This window comes from Pseudorasbora parva, chromosome 14 (assembly GCF_024679245.1).
Source record: "Pseudorasbora parva isolate DD20220531a chromosome 14, ASM2467924v1, whole genome shotgun sequence".
NCBI classification, from domain to species: Eukaryota; Metazoa; Chordata; class Actinopteri; order Cypriniformes; family Gobionidae; genus Pseudorasbora; species Pseudorasbora parva.
Genome location: NC_090185.1, coordinates 3,193,613 through 3,211,397, shown reverse-complemented (window position 1 = coordinate 3,211,397; position 17,785 = coordinate 3,193,613). Strand labels below are relative to the sequence as shown.

The window sequence follows — 17,785 nt, the reverse complement described above, 5'->3', positions numbered from 1 at the left end:
AAACAGGACAGAGCAAAGACAGGGCTGGGTCTGCCAACCTCCAAAGGAAGTTGCAGGTTCAGCAATTGGTCCCTGAAGGGAGTAGTGGGAATCATGGGCACATATCCTGGCTGGGGTCTCAAGATAAGGTGAGAGTTGGCCGGCCCGAATTCTAGGCACGATCCACTGAAAGTGCCTGCAGGTCCCCTACCCTCTTGATGGAAGTCAATGCAGTTAAGAGTACTGTCTTCATGGACTAGATGTTTTAACTCTACAGACTGAAAAGTCTTGAAAAGAGGGCTCTGAAGTGCCCTGAGCACCAGAGCTAAGTCCCAAGAGGGTAACGAGTTTGGGAACAGACATGGAGTTTGAAGAGGTCTGGACACGGGTGCCACCGAGTTTGAAGAGGTCTAGACACGGGTGCCACAGAGTGCCCCGTCTCTGAAAAAGTAGATCCTTCCTCAGAGGAATAGGACAGGAAGGGGCTGTCACAAGGAGAGTTGGTTAGGGAAACCAGGTCCAGTTGGGCCAATAGGGTGTATAGTGACCTCAGATGCATCTGACTCCAAAGGAGAAGATGGCTGGCGAGTTGCAGCAAGTTGCAAGAGCGTAGACCACCCTGACGGTTGATATACGCAACGGTTGCAGTACGGACCAGAACGTGCTTGCCATGTAGCAGCATTTTGAGCGGCCCAGCGCAAGACATATGTTACACTATCCTGTTTATTAGTTAGTCCCTATGTGCAACTGCCAACTCTCCATCCTCAGAAGGATGTGGCTCCGCAGCGTTCCATCTCTCGATACAGGCACACTTTTCTAGCATTATCCAATAGTCACACTGAGTGGGTCTTGCAGAACAAGGCATCCGTGAAGACCACAGCATGCCTGGACACTTGTTCTAGGAGCATCTTTTCCCGTCCGTAGAAATAAAGGGTTCAACCACAGGCTGAAATTTGCAGACAGTACAGGGTAACTGGCACCCGGTACTTGCTGCTTTGCCACGACCATCTCTGGAATCGGCCGTGAATCCAAGCGACGTTACTGTGGCTCGAGGTTCAGGCTTATTTTCTTAATTAATGGCGTCATCATCGACTAGTCGATGTCACCTCGACTTTCATCAGATAAATGTCGACTTTAAAAAAAGCCGTTCAACCCCTTATCCAAAGGCAGACTCATTGTTACACTCTTCGTAGGAAACAACACTGGAAACTACAGCAATTGTTCGGCTCTGAAGCAGAAAAGCAAAGACGCAGTGCTTCCACTTCCTTACTTATACCCGCACTGTGGGGCGAAGTGTGGAATGCGTGAACAGCATGCCAGTATTCATTGGCTCGTTTATAAACACTCGAAATAGATTGATCTCTGAAAACGATCCCCAATTTGTCGTCAGTTCCAACGAATGTCAAACGTGACCGACTGAAAAGGAACAGGGTTTGACACAGATCAACAGATTATAATGGTTGATTAAATTTAATAGTTTAACATTTGAATTAAACAATATGATGAAATGACAAATAGAAACAAAATGGTGTGTCGATTACGGGTTGCACCGACTAGTCGACTAATGCTCTGCCATGGCACTTTAAGCTTGACGTCGACTAGTCGCTGGCCTATAGAGGGCGCAATTTCCGGACACGCAGGCTTTGTTTCCAACAGTTAAAAATTACAAATAAATACATACTCAGAGAGCTCTCCACAAGACATGTTTGATTATACCATCTGGGGGCTCAAAATTGATCGGGAGAATGCACGCTTATTGTACACGTAAGTAAATCACCGCTCAAAACAAATGTGATGCTGCATTGTAACACACATATATAGCTCGCATATCATGCAGAGATCGCGCGCGCCGTACACAGAAACATTCAGTAGCGCAGAAATATATTGTCAACACTGTTCTGTGATTTAACAATAAAACAGCTTAGAAACGGAAAAGTTATAGCATATATTTCTTAGTAACTAAAACTCACAGCTTCAGTATTAGTAGAGAGACGCTGGCAGGTAGAATTAATTCACACTCAATCTCTCTCTCACTAATGCATTCATTTACATGTCACCTTTATTTTGCTACTTTATCTATAGCTGATCCAGAACAAGCAGAAATCTGTGAGAAATATAACGAACCAAAGACAAAAGAAAGAATACAAAAGCTGTTATGTAGGACTCAGAGCAATATCCATATGGGCATCGCTGTGTCATATGTAAATCAATCAATCAATCAATCAATCAACTTTATTTTTTATAGCGCTTTTACAATCGCGATTGTGTCAAAGCAGCTTCACAGTGTCAAACAGGACAATATTGCAACAAAATTAGATTTGGCTGTACAGTCGTTCTGGAGAAAACAGTGATGTTATCAGCTTATTTTAATTTATCATATAGCGACAATGTTGGCAGATCAGTATTTTAGTTTATAGAATTAAATAAAACCTAATTCATAAATGTTATTTGTATATTTAGTTGAATAACTTAATTTAGTTGATCATATTTTTAGTGTCCCCAAATGAGCAAGCCAAGCCAAAGGCGACTAAAGGAACGGAAACTCCATCAGGGCATGATGGAGAAAAATAAACCTTGGGAGAAACCAGACTCAGTCAGGGTGCCAGCTCTCCTCTGGCCTATTAACACACCGTGTAAGAGAGAGTTATACCCTGGACATCCTGTCACTTTGATTTATGACCCCCAATAAAACAGTGTTTTATTGCCCTTAATGAGCATATCAGATGTTTTGACGTTTATGACCGGAAGTCCCAAACTTTTGCAGCCATTTTATGAGAACAGGAAGGGAGTCTGTTTACTTAGGGGTTCATGTGTTTTTATGAGAACAGGAAGGGAATCTGTTTACTTAGGGGTTCATGTGTTTTTATGAGAACAGGAAGGGAATCTGTTTACTTAGGGGTTCATGTGTTTTTATGAGAACAGGAAGGGAATCTGTTTACTTAGGGGTTCATGTGTTTTTATGAGAACAGGAAGGGGTTATGTTTTCTTAGGGTTCATATGTTTTTATGTGATCAGGAAAGGGGATGTTTTGGATTGTTTGTGTTTACGGGGTCCATATGTTTTTTATGTGATCAGGAAGTAATGTGCTGGACTGTTTTGATCTTTGTCACTGTAGATTCAAGCTCTGATTTCAGGACTCTAGCTGGTTCAAGCACAGCAGATCCTTGGGGTTTTGAGCATTTTGTCTGTGAATGAGACAAATCGGTTTAAGAAAAGCAGTAATAAAACATTGAGGATGAAATAAGCTTAAATAATATTTTAATATAGTGTCAAGAGAGCATACATGTCCTTAAAAAGGTGATTGAACTCAGTTGATTTCCCAATTCCCCAAAACGTGCATATATAAGTTCACTTGGCGTGATGCTAACGTTGACTATACTTAAACTATTAGGTTCACCAAACTTGGTGTTTATATCCTTTACTTAAACTATTAAGTTCACCAAACTTGGTGTTTATATACTTTACTTAAACTATTAAGTTCACCAAACTTGGTGTTTATATACTTTACTTAAACTATTAAGTTTGATTTACTTAACTTTTTACATCAACAGGTTCTGCCAGTTTGCAGATATATAACCGTGAGACTCAGACCTTTCCGACGATATGTGTTTTGTCAAGATTAGAAAAGTGTTTTATTATAAAGTAGTTAAATAAATATGAAACATGACGACGCCACTTGGGGAGGAGCCCGCTGGAATAATTTAGGGCACCGTTCCTATGGTAACCCAAGGTCCGATATCAAAACGGTTTTCACAGGTTGAATCTTGAGTTCGTAAGCTTTCGAATGATATATAGTTTGTCAACATTAGATCAGGATAAATATAGGATATAATTGTTTTAAACATGCAGTGGCAAATGGGGCCCACCGGTGGGCCAGTGACAGTTAACAGGTTAAACTATTAAGTTTACCAAACTTGGTGTTTATATACTCTACTTAAACTATTAAGTTCACCAAACTTGGTGTTATATACTTTACTTAAACTATTAAGTTTGATTTACTTAACTTTTTACATCAACAGGTTCCGCGTAACTTGGTTTTTATTCCAGTAAACTAGCTTTTTTGTTCATCTTTTTTATTTTTATTTATTTTTTATACATAACCAACGATTAATTCAATACCGTTAAGTTAAATCAGGTTAACATTCTTAATTTTGTACAAACCTATTAAGCTCAATTATTCTAATAAGATTAAATTATATTTTAATGTTAGGTTTAAGAGAGCATGCATGTCCTTAGTAAGTCGATTGAACTCAAATAATTTAAGTAAACTTGTATATTTATACTTGTACATGTTTCCCAAAACTTGTATATTTAAATTCACCAAAAAAAATTGGCATTTATATAACGTACTTAAATTAAGTTCACCAAACTAGCTCTTTATATACTGTACTTAAACTATTTAGTTGGTTTTACTTCTAACTGGGTTATGTTGAAATTAATTAACATGGTTTGTTTCAGTAAACTTAAACTCCAGTAAGTTAAATCAGGTTAACATTCTTAATTTTATACAAAACTATTAAGTTCAATTATTCAAAAATGAATATCAAACAAAAACCAAAACAAGTAATCTGGTTTAATTTATTATTTTTATTTAGTGAAATACAATTTTTGCAAATGAAATCTAACATTAAAACCTTTTACAAAATCGTATTGGCTAGCCAGGATATAGTCACATGCCCCAAAGTAGATGTTTTTATTATTAAAACAACTTTATTTGTTATTAGCAGGTCCTTACTCTAAGCGCATCCTCTACACTTCACCACGACGGTAACCTGCAAAACATTAACATAATACAACCTTTTAAATAACATAACAAAACATTAAAATCTCCATTTTCTCAGTGTGTTAAAAAATGCATAAATAACACAAAACTCACCAAACGCAGTCCCTCTGTTGTGCGTAATGAACAGCATCAGCATCTTTAGTATACTTACATATTTAACTCAACATGGAAATTAAACTGAAATAAGAAATTATTGAGAATTACAAAGTGCTTATTTTTGAATGTAATTTTTTTTTGCAAACATACCAACCAGAAAGGGGAAAAACCCACTTAACAGCATATTGAATGTCTTTATACACACTGCTGTAATGGAATTGAGTCACAACCACACTGTACAGCACTGTAAAGGTAGTATAGCAATATCCCAGCGTCAACTAATGCATTGCATAAATTGTGGATCTCTGGGCACTTTATTTAAATATTACACCTTTAGCTTGACAATTATGCTAATATAGTAAGCATTTAAATGCAATGATAACTATGTTTGACTGTTTAAGCTTTGTGGAGCCATACTGGGCTGAAATAAAACATACTGAACAACATATTCTATGTCTCTGACAAAAAAAATTCCCAATACTAATGAAATAACAGTGACTTGCACACTATACTGTAATGGCAATGTAACTCTGTTACAACCACAACTACTAGCCTACCTATGTCAATTGTACACTTTATTTAAACATGCGTTTATCCTTTATTAATGACTGCAAGTCTGCAACAATTTGTCTAGGCCAAAAAGCTGGTTTGCCAAAGACTGTAGCTTCGTTTCTAGGGCATTCTGCCCTATTGACATCAAGGCTACACACTGAGTTCTCAATCACACGGTCAGCAAATTTATGAAAATATTGTTATTGAAGTGAAGGGACAACATCCCTAACTGGCCTCAGAAATAGTTGAATGTTGTTTTGTTTTGTTTTCGCACAGAAACGCCCGATTACACTATCTTTAAGTGTATTAACTATTATGTTACAAAATCAAATAAAGAATAATTTGCTCAGTTATCCTACCATCACAACCCTTCAATATTTTACTATAGCAACGTACCATTAGGATTAAAAAAAAAATGTTTCGCTATTCATATAAAAATCGCACCAAAATAACTTTATATCTACAGATTTTTACTTACCGAGTTTAAGATGCACTCGATGGAAAAGCCCCGTACTAGTTTGAATTAGCCGCAGCAGCAGAGGAGGAGGCGACAAGACAGCCTTTTGCAAATATCCACCAATCAGTGCAATGGTTTTCTTGTCGCCAGGCAGAACGCCTTGCACGGCCAATCACATCAAAGGAAGGCCAGAGTGTCAAAAAGTGTATTTTGTTTAATGGGGAGTTGGCGCATATCAAACAATTAAAAGTTAGCCATATGTCCTCCTCTTTTATTATCATGTAATCTGAGCTAAAAAGCTTCCTTCCTTCCTTCCTTCCTTCCTTCCTTCCATCCTTCATGTATTCCTTCCTGTCTTTCTGTGAGGAAGGATGTGATAGACCTATTCATTGTTTTCAGGGGAAATTACGTCTGTATTATATTGTAGGGCCAACACCTCTACACTGCCTGTACTTGTAAAAGATCAATTGGCTACACGTTAGTCTCCCAGTCTTGAGTAAGCGGAAACTGTCTGTGACCCGTGCTGCAAAACTACAAAATAGTTTTCTACATCACTCAAAGCTATAGCAGCAGCACTTGACGTTCATTTAGAAAACAGCCCTTTAAGTTCCACAATCTTTTACTGATTACTGTTTTAGAAAACACTTTTAGATTACATGACCACTCAGAAAATAAAAAACTGTGTTTACAGAAAGAAATACATTTATTTTTACCCCTCTTGCATTTCTGTTTATAGTATCAATACCTAATTTGATGACTTGGAAATCAAAAGCCAATGTTTTGAGGAACAAATACAATTTTCACCCATGCCTTTCTGTTTAGTTCTGTAAATATATACTGGACATACATAAGCCGTCACCTTTATTCCTGTAACATTTATATAATACAACTAGTTGAACATATTCAATTTCTGCTCTAATGCAGCTCTAACATTTTTCAGCTCAAGTCAGTTCAGTCTGCGTTGATAACTGTAAAGTACATCAATTGGCCATGCATACTGCACTCACACTGTATTTGTGTGCACATACATGTACACCATGCGCTCAACAAACAAAAGACACAATAATGTTGTACATTTTCCACATCCCTGGGCTTTATCGTGTATTTGACTAATCATTTGAGGTTTATGTCTAGTCACAAAAACAATTTTACAAGAGTTTTGAATGAAGCGGTTGCATTTGTATGAAATGTTTGACTATTGTCTTTAGACAAAACTTTTGTTTTATTCTTTAATTTATTTAAAACAGCCTGGTAACTAATTTTGGTGTATTTTTCTAACCTGAAACAACATCTAGGCTACTCATACCAAACACATTTGGGCTATTTGACTATTTTTCTAGAAGGATTTACTCAAATAATAAATGCACCAGAATCACAATGGTTATGATTTATTCATATTTAGTTAGATTTCTTATGGCCATTTTGTCTGTTGGATTTTTTATTTTTATTTTTTGACAGATTCTTCTTTGAGAGCTATCAACATTATAGGAATAAATTAAGAAATCAAGTTATAGTCTTTCTATTTGACAGTGTTTGACTAAATTGATATTTCTTTTAAAGTTCCATCTGTGTACGAAAAACATTCAACAGCAATTGTGAAAGTATGTCAAATTTGGACTTCTTAGTACAATTGTACTAAGAAAAGGCCCTGGTGTACATCACACCAGTTGTAATAAACATTTTACAAAGCTATAATCATAATAAGCACAACATCAGTCTGATGTTACCATACATTAACACAATCAGAGCGTTGCGTGTTCACACAATATGCAGTCTGTTAAAACGATTCTAAAATGCGTTGTTTTTCTTTTCATTCAGGCTTATCCAATGCCAAAATCATGGATTCTTATCTACAAATGCTTAAACACAGTATGTCACAAATGAAGACCTAATGTTCCTTTCTTTTAATATAGTATAAAGCCTCTACTTCCGCAACATCCCCAGCAGCTCAAACTTGTTGAACAATATATATATAAAAGAAAGACTGAAACAACGAATAAGCATTTCAAGTAGTAGATCTCTGAAATATTTGATACTTATTTAAAATAAATATTTTAACATATTTTTATTTTATTGATTTTACTTGCTTTTGCAACTGGAGAACTGTAACCTTGAGAAACGTCCAAAATGTTCATTATGTGCAGCCTTATTTGCATCATGCGCATCTCATATTAAAACAACAGAGAGGATAATGAAGGTCATAATCATATGATAAATGTTTTGAAAAATATGTTACATTTAGAAATTTCAGAATTTGTATTCCACGTTTTTGATGGTTTAAAAGGCTTTCCAAATGAATTGATACTGAGATTAAGCTATCTATGCATATAACTGTTCATTTAGAGTTCTGCAATGCGTTTAATATTGAACAGGGCTGTTTATCATAGCTTCAAGCTCCTTAAACCTTTAAAGTGATTATAGGATTCTGTAATTTATTTATAACATTTAATTATATACCAGCGCTGCATAAAACAAGTAAAATGTATTTAAAAGATCAAATGATTTTACGTAATTATATTAATTACATCAGATTTGTAAGTAAAATCAATCAATATACAAAAAAAAATTATAAAACAAAAACTGAAACAACATGGAATATTTTATCTTGTAAAACGTGTGTGGTGTTGGAAATCATTGTTGAAGTTCTTGGACATACATTAAATTGGGTTACTGTTTCTTTAAATATTTAAGAACATATTTCTTTAAATATTAGAGGAAAATTAGCTGAATCTTGTATAGCTTTAAAAAGCTGAAAATTGCCTACCTTTTTTTTGACGAGTTAAAGCAGTGTAAAACATATGATGTCATAACTTATTGATCATATAATTTGTTACAGTGTACACTGGAGAAGAGTAGTTAAATCAGAGCAGTGGAAGAAGGGGAGGTAATGTGTGCATTATTGGCCACGCGGCAAACATCTAAAATTGAACGAGTCATTGAACACATTCGACAAAATTGTAGAATGGCTTACAGTAATATTCATATTGTCTACATGTATACGGACTATGTGTTCTATCTGCAGTTTTTCATAATGCCATCAATTGTTAGTATTTTGCTATAGAGTTTTGACAGGATGATTACATTTTGAATCGTGTTTGCTGTGTTTTAATTACATTGGTTACATTTAGTTTTTAACAAAATATGCAAATATGACTTTGGACAGAGGCTTAACTATGATGTTTAATTGGGTTGCGGTGTTAAGAGTTTAGAAAAGGTACTTTAAAGGGTTAGTTCCCCCCAACAATGAAGATTCTGTCACACCCGCAAGACCTCTGTTCATCTTCGGAACACAAATTAAGATATTTTTGATGAAATCCGATGGCTCAGAATTGTTTGAATGAAAATTTGTGTATGAGAATTGTGTTGTTATGAAATGATAACTGATAACTTGAAAAATGATAACTTCTCTCTGGTGACATAGGCCTATATGAAGGACTTGTGCATACGGATACTTCCGTCACATCGTGACTTTAAGTTCGTTTTTGCTATCATCCCTTTGTCCAATCTGTAGTTACATTTTCAAAAAGCACTATACACAATAGCACTATACACAATAAACACAACTTTTGTCTGTTGTTACCACACATGAACAAATGTTCATGCTGTTTTACACAATATGCAGACGGTTAAAATTAATCAAAAATGCCTGCATTTTTCTTTTCATACGAGATCTCGTATGAAAATCATGGATTCTTATTTACAAATGCTTAAAGACAGTATGTCGCAAATACAGACCTAATGTTCCAATCAGCTTTGCTAAATAATAAATTACATAATAGTTTTTTATGACTTCCTGGCGACAACCCATCACAACAGGGGGTGAGGGCGTCCCCAATCTGTCGATCCTGATAAACTCTACAGTGCTCACTCAGTTCTTGCGTTGCAAACTGGGGTTTCCTAACTCTACTAACGAAACAGTACTGGATTTGACATCCGCTTCAACGCAAAGACTTCTGTACAACAACTCATTGATCAAAAAGTTGAAGGCCTCGAGTCAGAGCATTGTACGGTTGTCGTGTGGACCCTCAAAGCCAGCTTTAGCATTCCTGTTTGTCTGAGCCTGACATCTCTTCTGCGACGCACACTTTGGGGGATTGACCCTAACTTCCGAGCGTTAATGCTCAAGGCCTGACAATTGTGGACAAAAGGACTCTTATGCCAGGAGCTACTATAGTCTTTCTGGACTGGAAGAACGTTTTTACCGTGCACAAATTTGAGTTCTGAAGAAGAAGACATCTTCAACGCTACATATTTCTGGAATGGCTACACAGAAGCTGATGGAGAGCAACTGCCTGCTGAGTTCTGACGATGCCGTGCACAAGCAACCTGAGGAGTGCGAATGTGCCATTGGGAACGAGTGTCATGTAAAAGCTATGTTAGGCGGCATGTTTAAAGATTATTTTAGAGGCCAGATGATCCGCTTGATGCGTAAAATCATCGACGATGCATGTGATTCAAATGATGATTGTGCGGGGGATCCCATACGTGTGAAAAATCTAAAAAATGAAATGGATGTCGTAAGAGATCTGAAAAATTCATGGCCTGACGTTACAAGTTTGTTTATTTACACCAAAGAGCCTATCTCGGAGATCCTCAGAACAGTTCTGAATGTGTTGGCTGATTGTAGCGATGAGTTAGGAGTTACTGAGGTTCTTTGTATGTATACATTTGTAACAGATCTGTGTGTGTCACTGATGTCAAAAAATGAGAAAACCGACATTGATGAAATAGTGGAAACGCTGGTCAACTATACCCTAGAGCAAAACATGATAGTGTGCAGAGATTTTCTTTTCTGGCTAGATCACCTCTAATGTGATTATTAATGTATTACTTTATGTATGTAATGCAATACACTTCTTCAATACTTCAATTAATGATTGTTCAACAATACATTGTTGAAATAAATAAATATATGTAAATCACTTGTTGAATCACTTGGTATTTTATGGACATGTCTACAAACAGTAATACATGGCTTGCAACTCTGATACTTTAGGAGGCAAATAACAATAGTACAATAATCATCTTAAATGCTTTCAAGCACTGCAAGATATTTCAGAGATCTGCTACTTAAAAATGCTTACTGATTGTTTCAGTCTTCTTTTATACACAACAGACAAAAGTTGTGTTTATTGTGTATAGTGCTATTGTGTATAGTGCTTTTTGAAAATGTAACTACAGATTGGACAAAGGGATGATAGCAAAAACGAACTTAAAGTCACGATGTGACGGAAGTATCCGTATGCACAAGTCCTTCATATAGGCCTATGTCACCAGAGAGAAGTTATCATTTTTCAAGTTATCAGTTATCATTTCATAACAACACAATTCTCATACACAAATTTTCATTCAAACAATTCTGAGCCATCGGATTTCATCAAAAATATCTTAATTTGTGTTCCGAAGATGAACAGAGGTCTTGCGGGTGTGACAGAATCTTCATTGTTGGGGGGAACTAACCCTTTAAAGTACCTTTTCTAAACTCTTAACACCGCAACCCAATTAAACATCATAGTTAAGCCTCTGTCCAAAGTCATATTTGCATATTTTGTTAAAAACTAAATGTAACCAATGTAATTAAAACACAGCAAACACGATTCAAAATGTAATCATCCTGTCAAAACTCTATAGCAAAATACTAACAATTGATGGCATTATGAAAAACTGCAGATAGAACACATAGTCCGTATACATGTAGACAATATGAATATTACTGTAAGCCATTCTACAATTTTGTCGAATGTGTTCAATGACTCGTTCAATTTTAGATGTTTGCCGCGTGGCCAATAATGCACACATTACCTCCCCTTCTTCCACTGCTCTGATTTAACTACTCTTCTCCAGTGTACACTGTAACAAATTATATGATCAATAAGTTATGACATCATATGTTTTACACTGCTTTAACTCGTCAAAAAAAAGGTAGGCAATTTTCAGCTTTTTAAAGCTATACAAGATTCAGCTAATTTTCCTCTAATATTTAAAGAAATATGTTCTTAAATATTTAAAGAAACAGTAACCCAATTTAATGTATGTCCAAGAACTTCAACAATGATTTCCAACACCACACACGTTTTACAAGATAAAATATTCCATGTTGTTTCAGTTTTTGTTTTATAATTTTTTTTTGTATATTGATTGATTTTACTTACAAATCTGATGTAATTAATATAATTACGTAAAATCATTTGATCTTTTAAATACATTTTACTTGTTTTATGCAGCGCTGGTATATAATTAAATGTTATAAATAAATTACAGAATCCTATAATCACTTTAAAGGTTTAAGGAGCTTGAAGCTATGATAAACAGCCCTGTTCAATATTAAACGCATTGCAGAACTCTAAATGAACAGTTATATGCATAGATAGCTTAATCTCAGTATCAATTCATTTGGAAAGCCTTTTAAACCATCAAAAACGTGGAATACAAATTCTGAAATTTCTAAATGTAACATATTTTTCAAAACATTTATCATATGATTATGACCTTCATTATCCTCTCTGTTGTTTTAATATGAGATGCGCATGATGCAAATAAGGCTGCACATAATGAACATTTTGGACGTTTCTCAAGGTTACAGTTCTCCAGTTGCAAAAGCAAGTAAAATCAATAAAATAAAAATATGTTAAAATATTTATTTTAAATAAGTATCAAATATTTCAGAGATCTACTACTTGAAATGCTTATTCGTTGTTTCAGTCTTTCTTTTATATATATATTGTTCAACAAGTTTGAGCTGCTGGGGATGTTGCGGAAGTAGAGGCTTTATACTATATTAAAAGAAAGGAACATTAGGTCTTCATTTGTGACATACTGTGTTTAAGCATTTGTAGATAAGAATCCATGATTTTGGCATTGGATAAGCCTGAATGAAAAGAAAAACAACGCATTTTAGAATCGTTTTAACAGACTGCATATTGTGTGAACACGCAACGCTCTGATTGTGTTAATGTATGGTAACATCAGACTGATGTTGTGCTTATTATGATTATAGCTTTGTAAAATGTTTATTACAACTGGTGTGATGTACACCAGGGCCTTTTCTTAGTACAATTGTACTAAGAAGTCCAAATTTGACATACTTTCACAATTGCTGTTGAATGTTTTTCGTACACAGATGGAACTTTAAAAGAAATATCAATTTAGTCAAACACTGTCAAATAGAAAGACTATAACTTGATTTCTTAATTTATTCCTATAATGTTGATAGCTCTCAAAGAAGAATCTGTCAAAAAATAAAAATAAAAAATCCAACAGACAAAATGGCCATAAGAAATCTAACTAAATATGAATAAATCATAACCATTGTGATTCTGGTGCATTTATTATTTGAGTAAATCCTTCTAGAAAAATAGTCAAATAGCCCAAATGTGTTTGGTATGAGTAGCCTAGATGTTGTTTCAGGTTAGAAAAATACACCAAAATTAGTTACCAGGCTGTTTTAAATAAATTAAAGAATAAAACAAAAGTTTTGTCTAAAGACAATAGTCAAACATTTCATACAAATGCAACCGCTTCATTCAAAACTCTTGTAAAATTGTTTTTGTGACTAGACATAAACCTCAAATGATTAGTCAAATACACGATAAAGCCCAGGGATGTGGAAAATGTACAACATTATTGTGTCTTTTGTTTGTTGAGCGCATGGTGTACATGTATGTGCACACAAATACAGTGTGAGTGCAGTATGCATGGCCAATTGATGTACTTTACAGTTATCAACGCAGACTGAACTGACTTGAGCTGAAAAATGTTAGAGCTGCATTAGAGCAGAAATTGAATATGTTCAACTAGTTGTATTATATAAATGTTACAGGAATAAAGGTGACGGCTTATGTATGTCCAGTATATATTTACAGAACTAAACAGAAAGGCATGGGTGAAAATTGTATTTGTTCCTCAAAACATTGGCTTTTGATTTCCAAGTCATCAAATTAGGTATTGATACTATAAACAGAAATGCAAGAGGGGTAAAAATAAATGTATTTCTTTCTGTAAACACAGTTTTTTATTTTCTGAGTGGTCATGTAATCTAAAAGTGTTTTCTAAAACAGTAATCAGTAAAAGATTGTGGAACTTAAAGGGCTGTTTTCTAAATGAACGTCAAGTGCTGCTGCTATAGCTTTGAGTGATGTAGAAAACTATTTTGTAGTTTTGCAGCACGGGTCACAGACAGTTTCCGCTTACTCAAGACTGGGAGACTAACGTGTAGCCAATTGATCTTTTACAAGTACAGGCAGTGTAGAGGTGTTGGCCCTACAATATAATACAGACGTAATTTCCCCTGAAAACAATGAATAGGTCTATCACATCCTTCCTCACAGAAAGACAGGAAGGAATACATGAAGGATGGAAGGAAGGAAGGAAGGAAGGAAGGAAGGAAGCTTTTTAGCTCAGATTACATGATAATAAAAGAGGAGGACATATGGCTAACTTTTAATTGTTTGATATGCGCCAACTCCCCATTAAACAAAATACACTTTTTGACACTCTGGCCTTCCTTTGATGTGATTGGCCGTGCAAGGCGTTCTGCCTGGCGACAAGAAAACCATTGCACTGATTGGTGGATATTTGCAAAAGGCTGTCTTGTCGCCTCCTCCTCTGCTGCTGCGGCTAATTCAAACTAGTACGGGGCTTTTCCATCGAGTGCATCTTAAACTCGGTAAGTAAAAATCTGTAGATATAAAGTTATTTTGGTGCGATTTTTATATGAATAGCGAAACATTTTTTTTTTAATCCTAATGGTACGTTGCTATAGTAAAATATTGAAGGGTTGTGATGGTAGGATAACTGAGCAAATTATTCTTTATTTGATTTTGTAACATAATAGTTAATACACTTAAAGATAGTGTAATCGGGCGTTTCTGTGCGAAAACAAAACAAAACAACATTCAACTATTTCTGAGGCCAGTTAGGGATGTTGTCCCTTCACTTCAATAACAATATTTTCATAAATTTGCTGACCGTGTGATTGAGAACTCAGTGTGTAGCCTTGATGTCAATAGGGCAGAATGCCCTAGAAACGAAGCTACAGTCTTTGGCAAACCAGCTTTTTGGCCTAGACAAATTGTTGCAGACTTGCAGTCATTAATAAAGGATAAACGCATGTTTAAATAAAGTGTACAATTGACATAGGTAGGCTAGTAGTTGTGGTTGTAACAGAGTTACATTGCCATTACAGTATAGTGTGCAAGTCACTGTTATTTCATTAGTATTGGGAATTTTTTTTGTCAGAGACATAGAATATGTTGTTCAGTATGTTTTATTTCAGCCCAGTATGGCTCCACAAAGCTTAAACAGTCAAACATAGTTATCATTGCATTTAAATGCTTACTATATTAGCATAATTGTCAAGCTAAAGGTGTAATATTTAAATAAAGTGCCCAGAGATCCACAATTTATGCAATGCATTAGTTGACGCTGGGATATTGCTATACTACCTTTACAGTGCTGTACAGTGTGGTTGTGACTCAATTCCATTACAGCAGTGTGTATAAAGACATTCAATATGCTGTTAAGTGGGTTTTTCCCCTTTCTGGTTGGTATGTTTGCAAAAAAAAATTACATTCAAAAATAAGCACTTTGTAATTCTCAATAATTTCTTATTTCAGTTTAATTTCCATGTTGAGTTAAATATGTAAGTATACTAAAGATGCTGATGCTGTTCATTACGCACAACAGAGGGACTGCGTTTGGTGAGTTTTGTGTTATTTATGCATTTTTTAACACACTGAGAAAATGGAGATTTTAATGTTTTGTTATGTTATTTAAAAGGTTGTATTATGTTAATGTTTTGCAGGTTACCGTCGTGGTGAAGTGTAGAGGATGCGCTTAGAGTAAGGACCTGCTAATAACAAATAAAGTTGTTTTAATAATAAAAACATCTACTTTGGGGCATGTGACTATATCCTGGCTAGCCAATACGATTTTGTAAAAGGTTTTAATGTTAGATTTCATTTGCAAAAATTGTATTTCACTAAATAAAAATAATAAATTAAACCAGATTACTTGTTTTGGTTTTTGTTTGATATTCATTTTTGAATAATTGAACTTAATAGTTTTGTATAAAATTAAGAATGTTAACCTGATTTAACTTACTGGAGTTTAAGTTTACTGAAACAAACCATGTTAATTAATTTCAACATAACCCAGTTAGAAGTAAAACCAACTAAATAGTTTAAGTACAGTATATAAAGAGCTAGTTTGGTGAACTTAATTTAAGTACGTTATATAAATGCCAATTTTTTTTGGTGAATTTAAATATACAAGTTTTGGGAAACATGTACAAGTATAAATATACAAGTTTACTTAAATTATTTGAGTTCAATCGACTTACTAAGGACATGCATGCTCTCTTAAACCTAACATTAAAATATAATTTAATCTTATTAGAATAATTGAGCTTAATAGGTTTGTACAAAATTAAGAATGTTAACCTGATTTAACTTAACGGTATTGAATTAATCGTTGGTTATGTATAAAAAATAAATAAAAATAAAAAAGATGAACAAAAAAGCTAGTTTACTGGAATAAAAACCAAGTTACGCGGAACCTGTTGATGTAAAAAGTTAAGTAAATCAAACTTAATAGTTTAAGTAAAGTATATAACACCAAGTTTGGTGAACTTAATAGTTTAAGTAGAGTATATAAACACCAAGTTTGGTAAACTTAATAGTTTAACCTGTTAACTGTCACTGGCCCACCGGTGGGCCCCATTTGCCACTGCATGTTTAAAACAATTATATCCTATATTTATCCTGATCTAATGTTGACAAACTATATATCATTCGAAAGCTTACGAACTCAAGATTCAACCTGTGAAAACCGTTTTGATATCGGACCTTGGGTTACCATAGGAACGGTGCCCTAAATTATTCCAGCGGGCTCCTCCCCAAGTGGCGTCGTCATGTTTCATATTTATTTAACTACTTTATAATAAAACACTTTTCTAATCTTGACAAAACACATATCGTCGGAAAGGTCTGAGTCTCACGGTTATATATCTGCAAACTGGCAGAACCTGTTGATGTAAAAAGTTAAGTAAATCAAACTTAATAGTTTAAGTAAAGTATATAAACACCAAGTTTGGTGAACTTAATAGTTTAAGTAAAGTATATAAACACCAAGTTTGGTGAACTTAATAGTTTAAGTAAAGGATATAAACACCAAGTTTGGTGAACCTAATAGTTTAAGTATAGTCAACGTTAGCATCACGCCAAGTGAACTTATATATGCACGTTTTGGGGAATTGGGAAATCAACTGAGTTCAATCACCTTTTTAAGGACATGTATGCTCTCTTGACACTATATTAAAATATTATTTAAGCTTATTTCATCCTCAATGTTTTATTACTGCTTTTCTTAAACCGATTTGTCTCATTCACAGACAAAATGCTCAAAACCCCAAGGATCTGCTGTGCTTGAACCAGCTAGAGTCCTGAAATCAGAGCTTGAATCTACAGTGACAAAGATCAAAACAGTCCAGCACATTACTTCCTGATCACATAAAAAACATATGGACCCCGTAAACACAAACAATCCAAAACATCCCCTTTCCTGATCACATAAAAACATATGAACCCTAAGAAAACATAACCCCTTCCTGTTCTCATAAAAACACATGAACCCCTAAGTAAACAGATTCCCTTCCTGTTCTCATAAAAACACATGAACCCCTAAGTAAACAGATTCCCTTCCTGTTCTCATAAAAACACATGAACCCCTAAGTAAACAGACTCCCTTCCTGTTCTCATAAAATGGCTGCAAAAGTTTGGGACTTCCGGTCATAAACGTCAAAACATCTGATATGCTCATTAAGGGCAATAAAACACTGTTTTATTGGGGGTCATAAATCAAAGTGACAGGATGTCCAGGGTATAACTCTCTCTCGTGTATGATTATTATTATGGCAACCT

The 17,785-nt window shown here is 34.8% G+C and overlaps 1 protein-coding gene across 1 annotated transcript in view; it reads right to left on the bottom strand.

The window, feature by feature from the left end:
- Window positions 1-17,785, bottom strand: part of LOC137040800 (carcinoembryonic antigen-related cell adhesion molecule 5-like) — a 42,028-nt gene that overhangs the window by 20,020 nt on the left and 4,223 nt on the right. The window contains exons 3-4 of the mRNA XM_067416571.1: window positions 1,323-1,339; window positions 1,162-1,181 (exon numbers count right to left, since the gene is read on the bottom strand). Coding sequence (XP_067272672.1) covers window positions 1,162-1,181; window positions 1,323-1,339 — 37 coding nt within the window. The remainder of the gene's footprint in view (window positions 1-1,161; window positions 1,182-1,322; window positions 1,340-17,785) is intronic.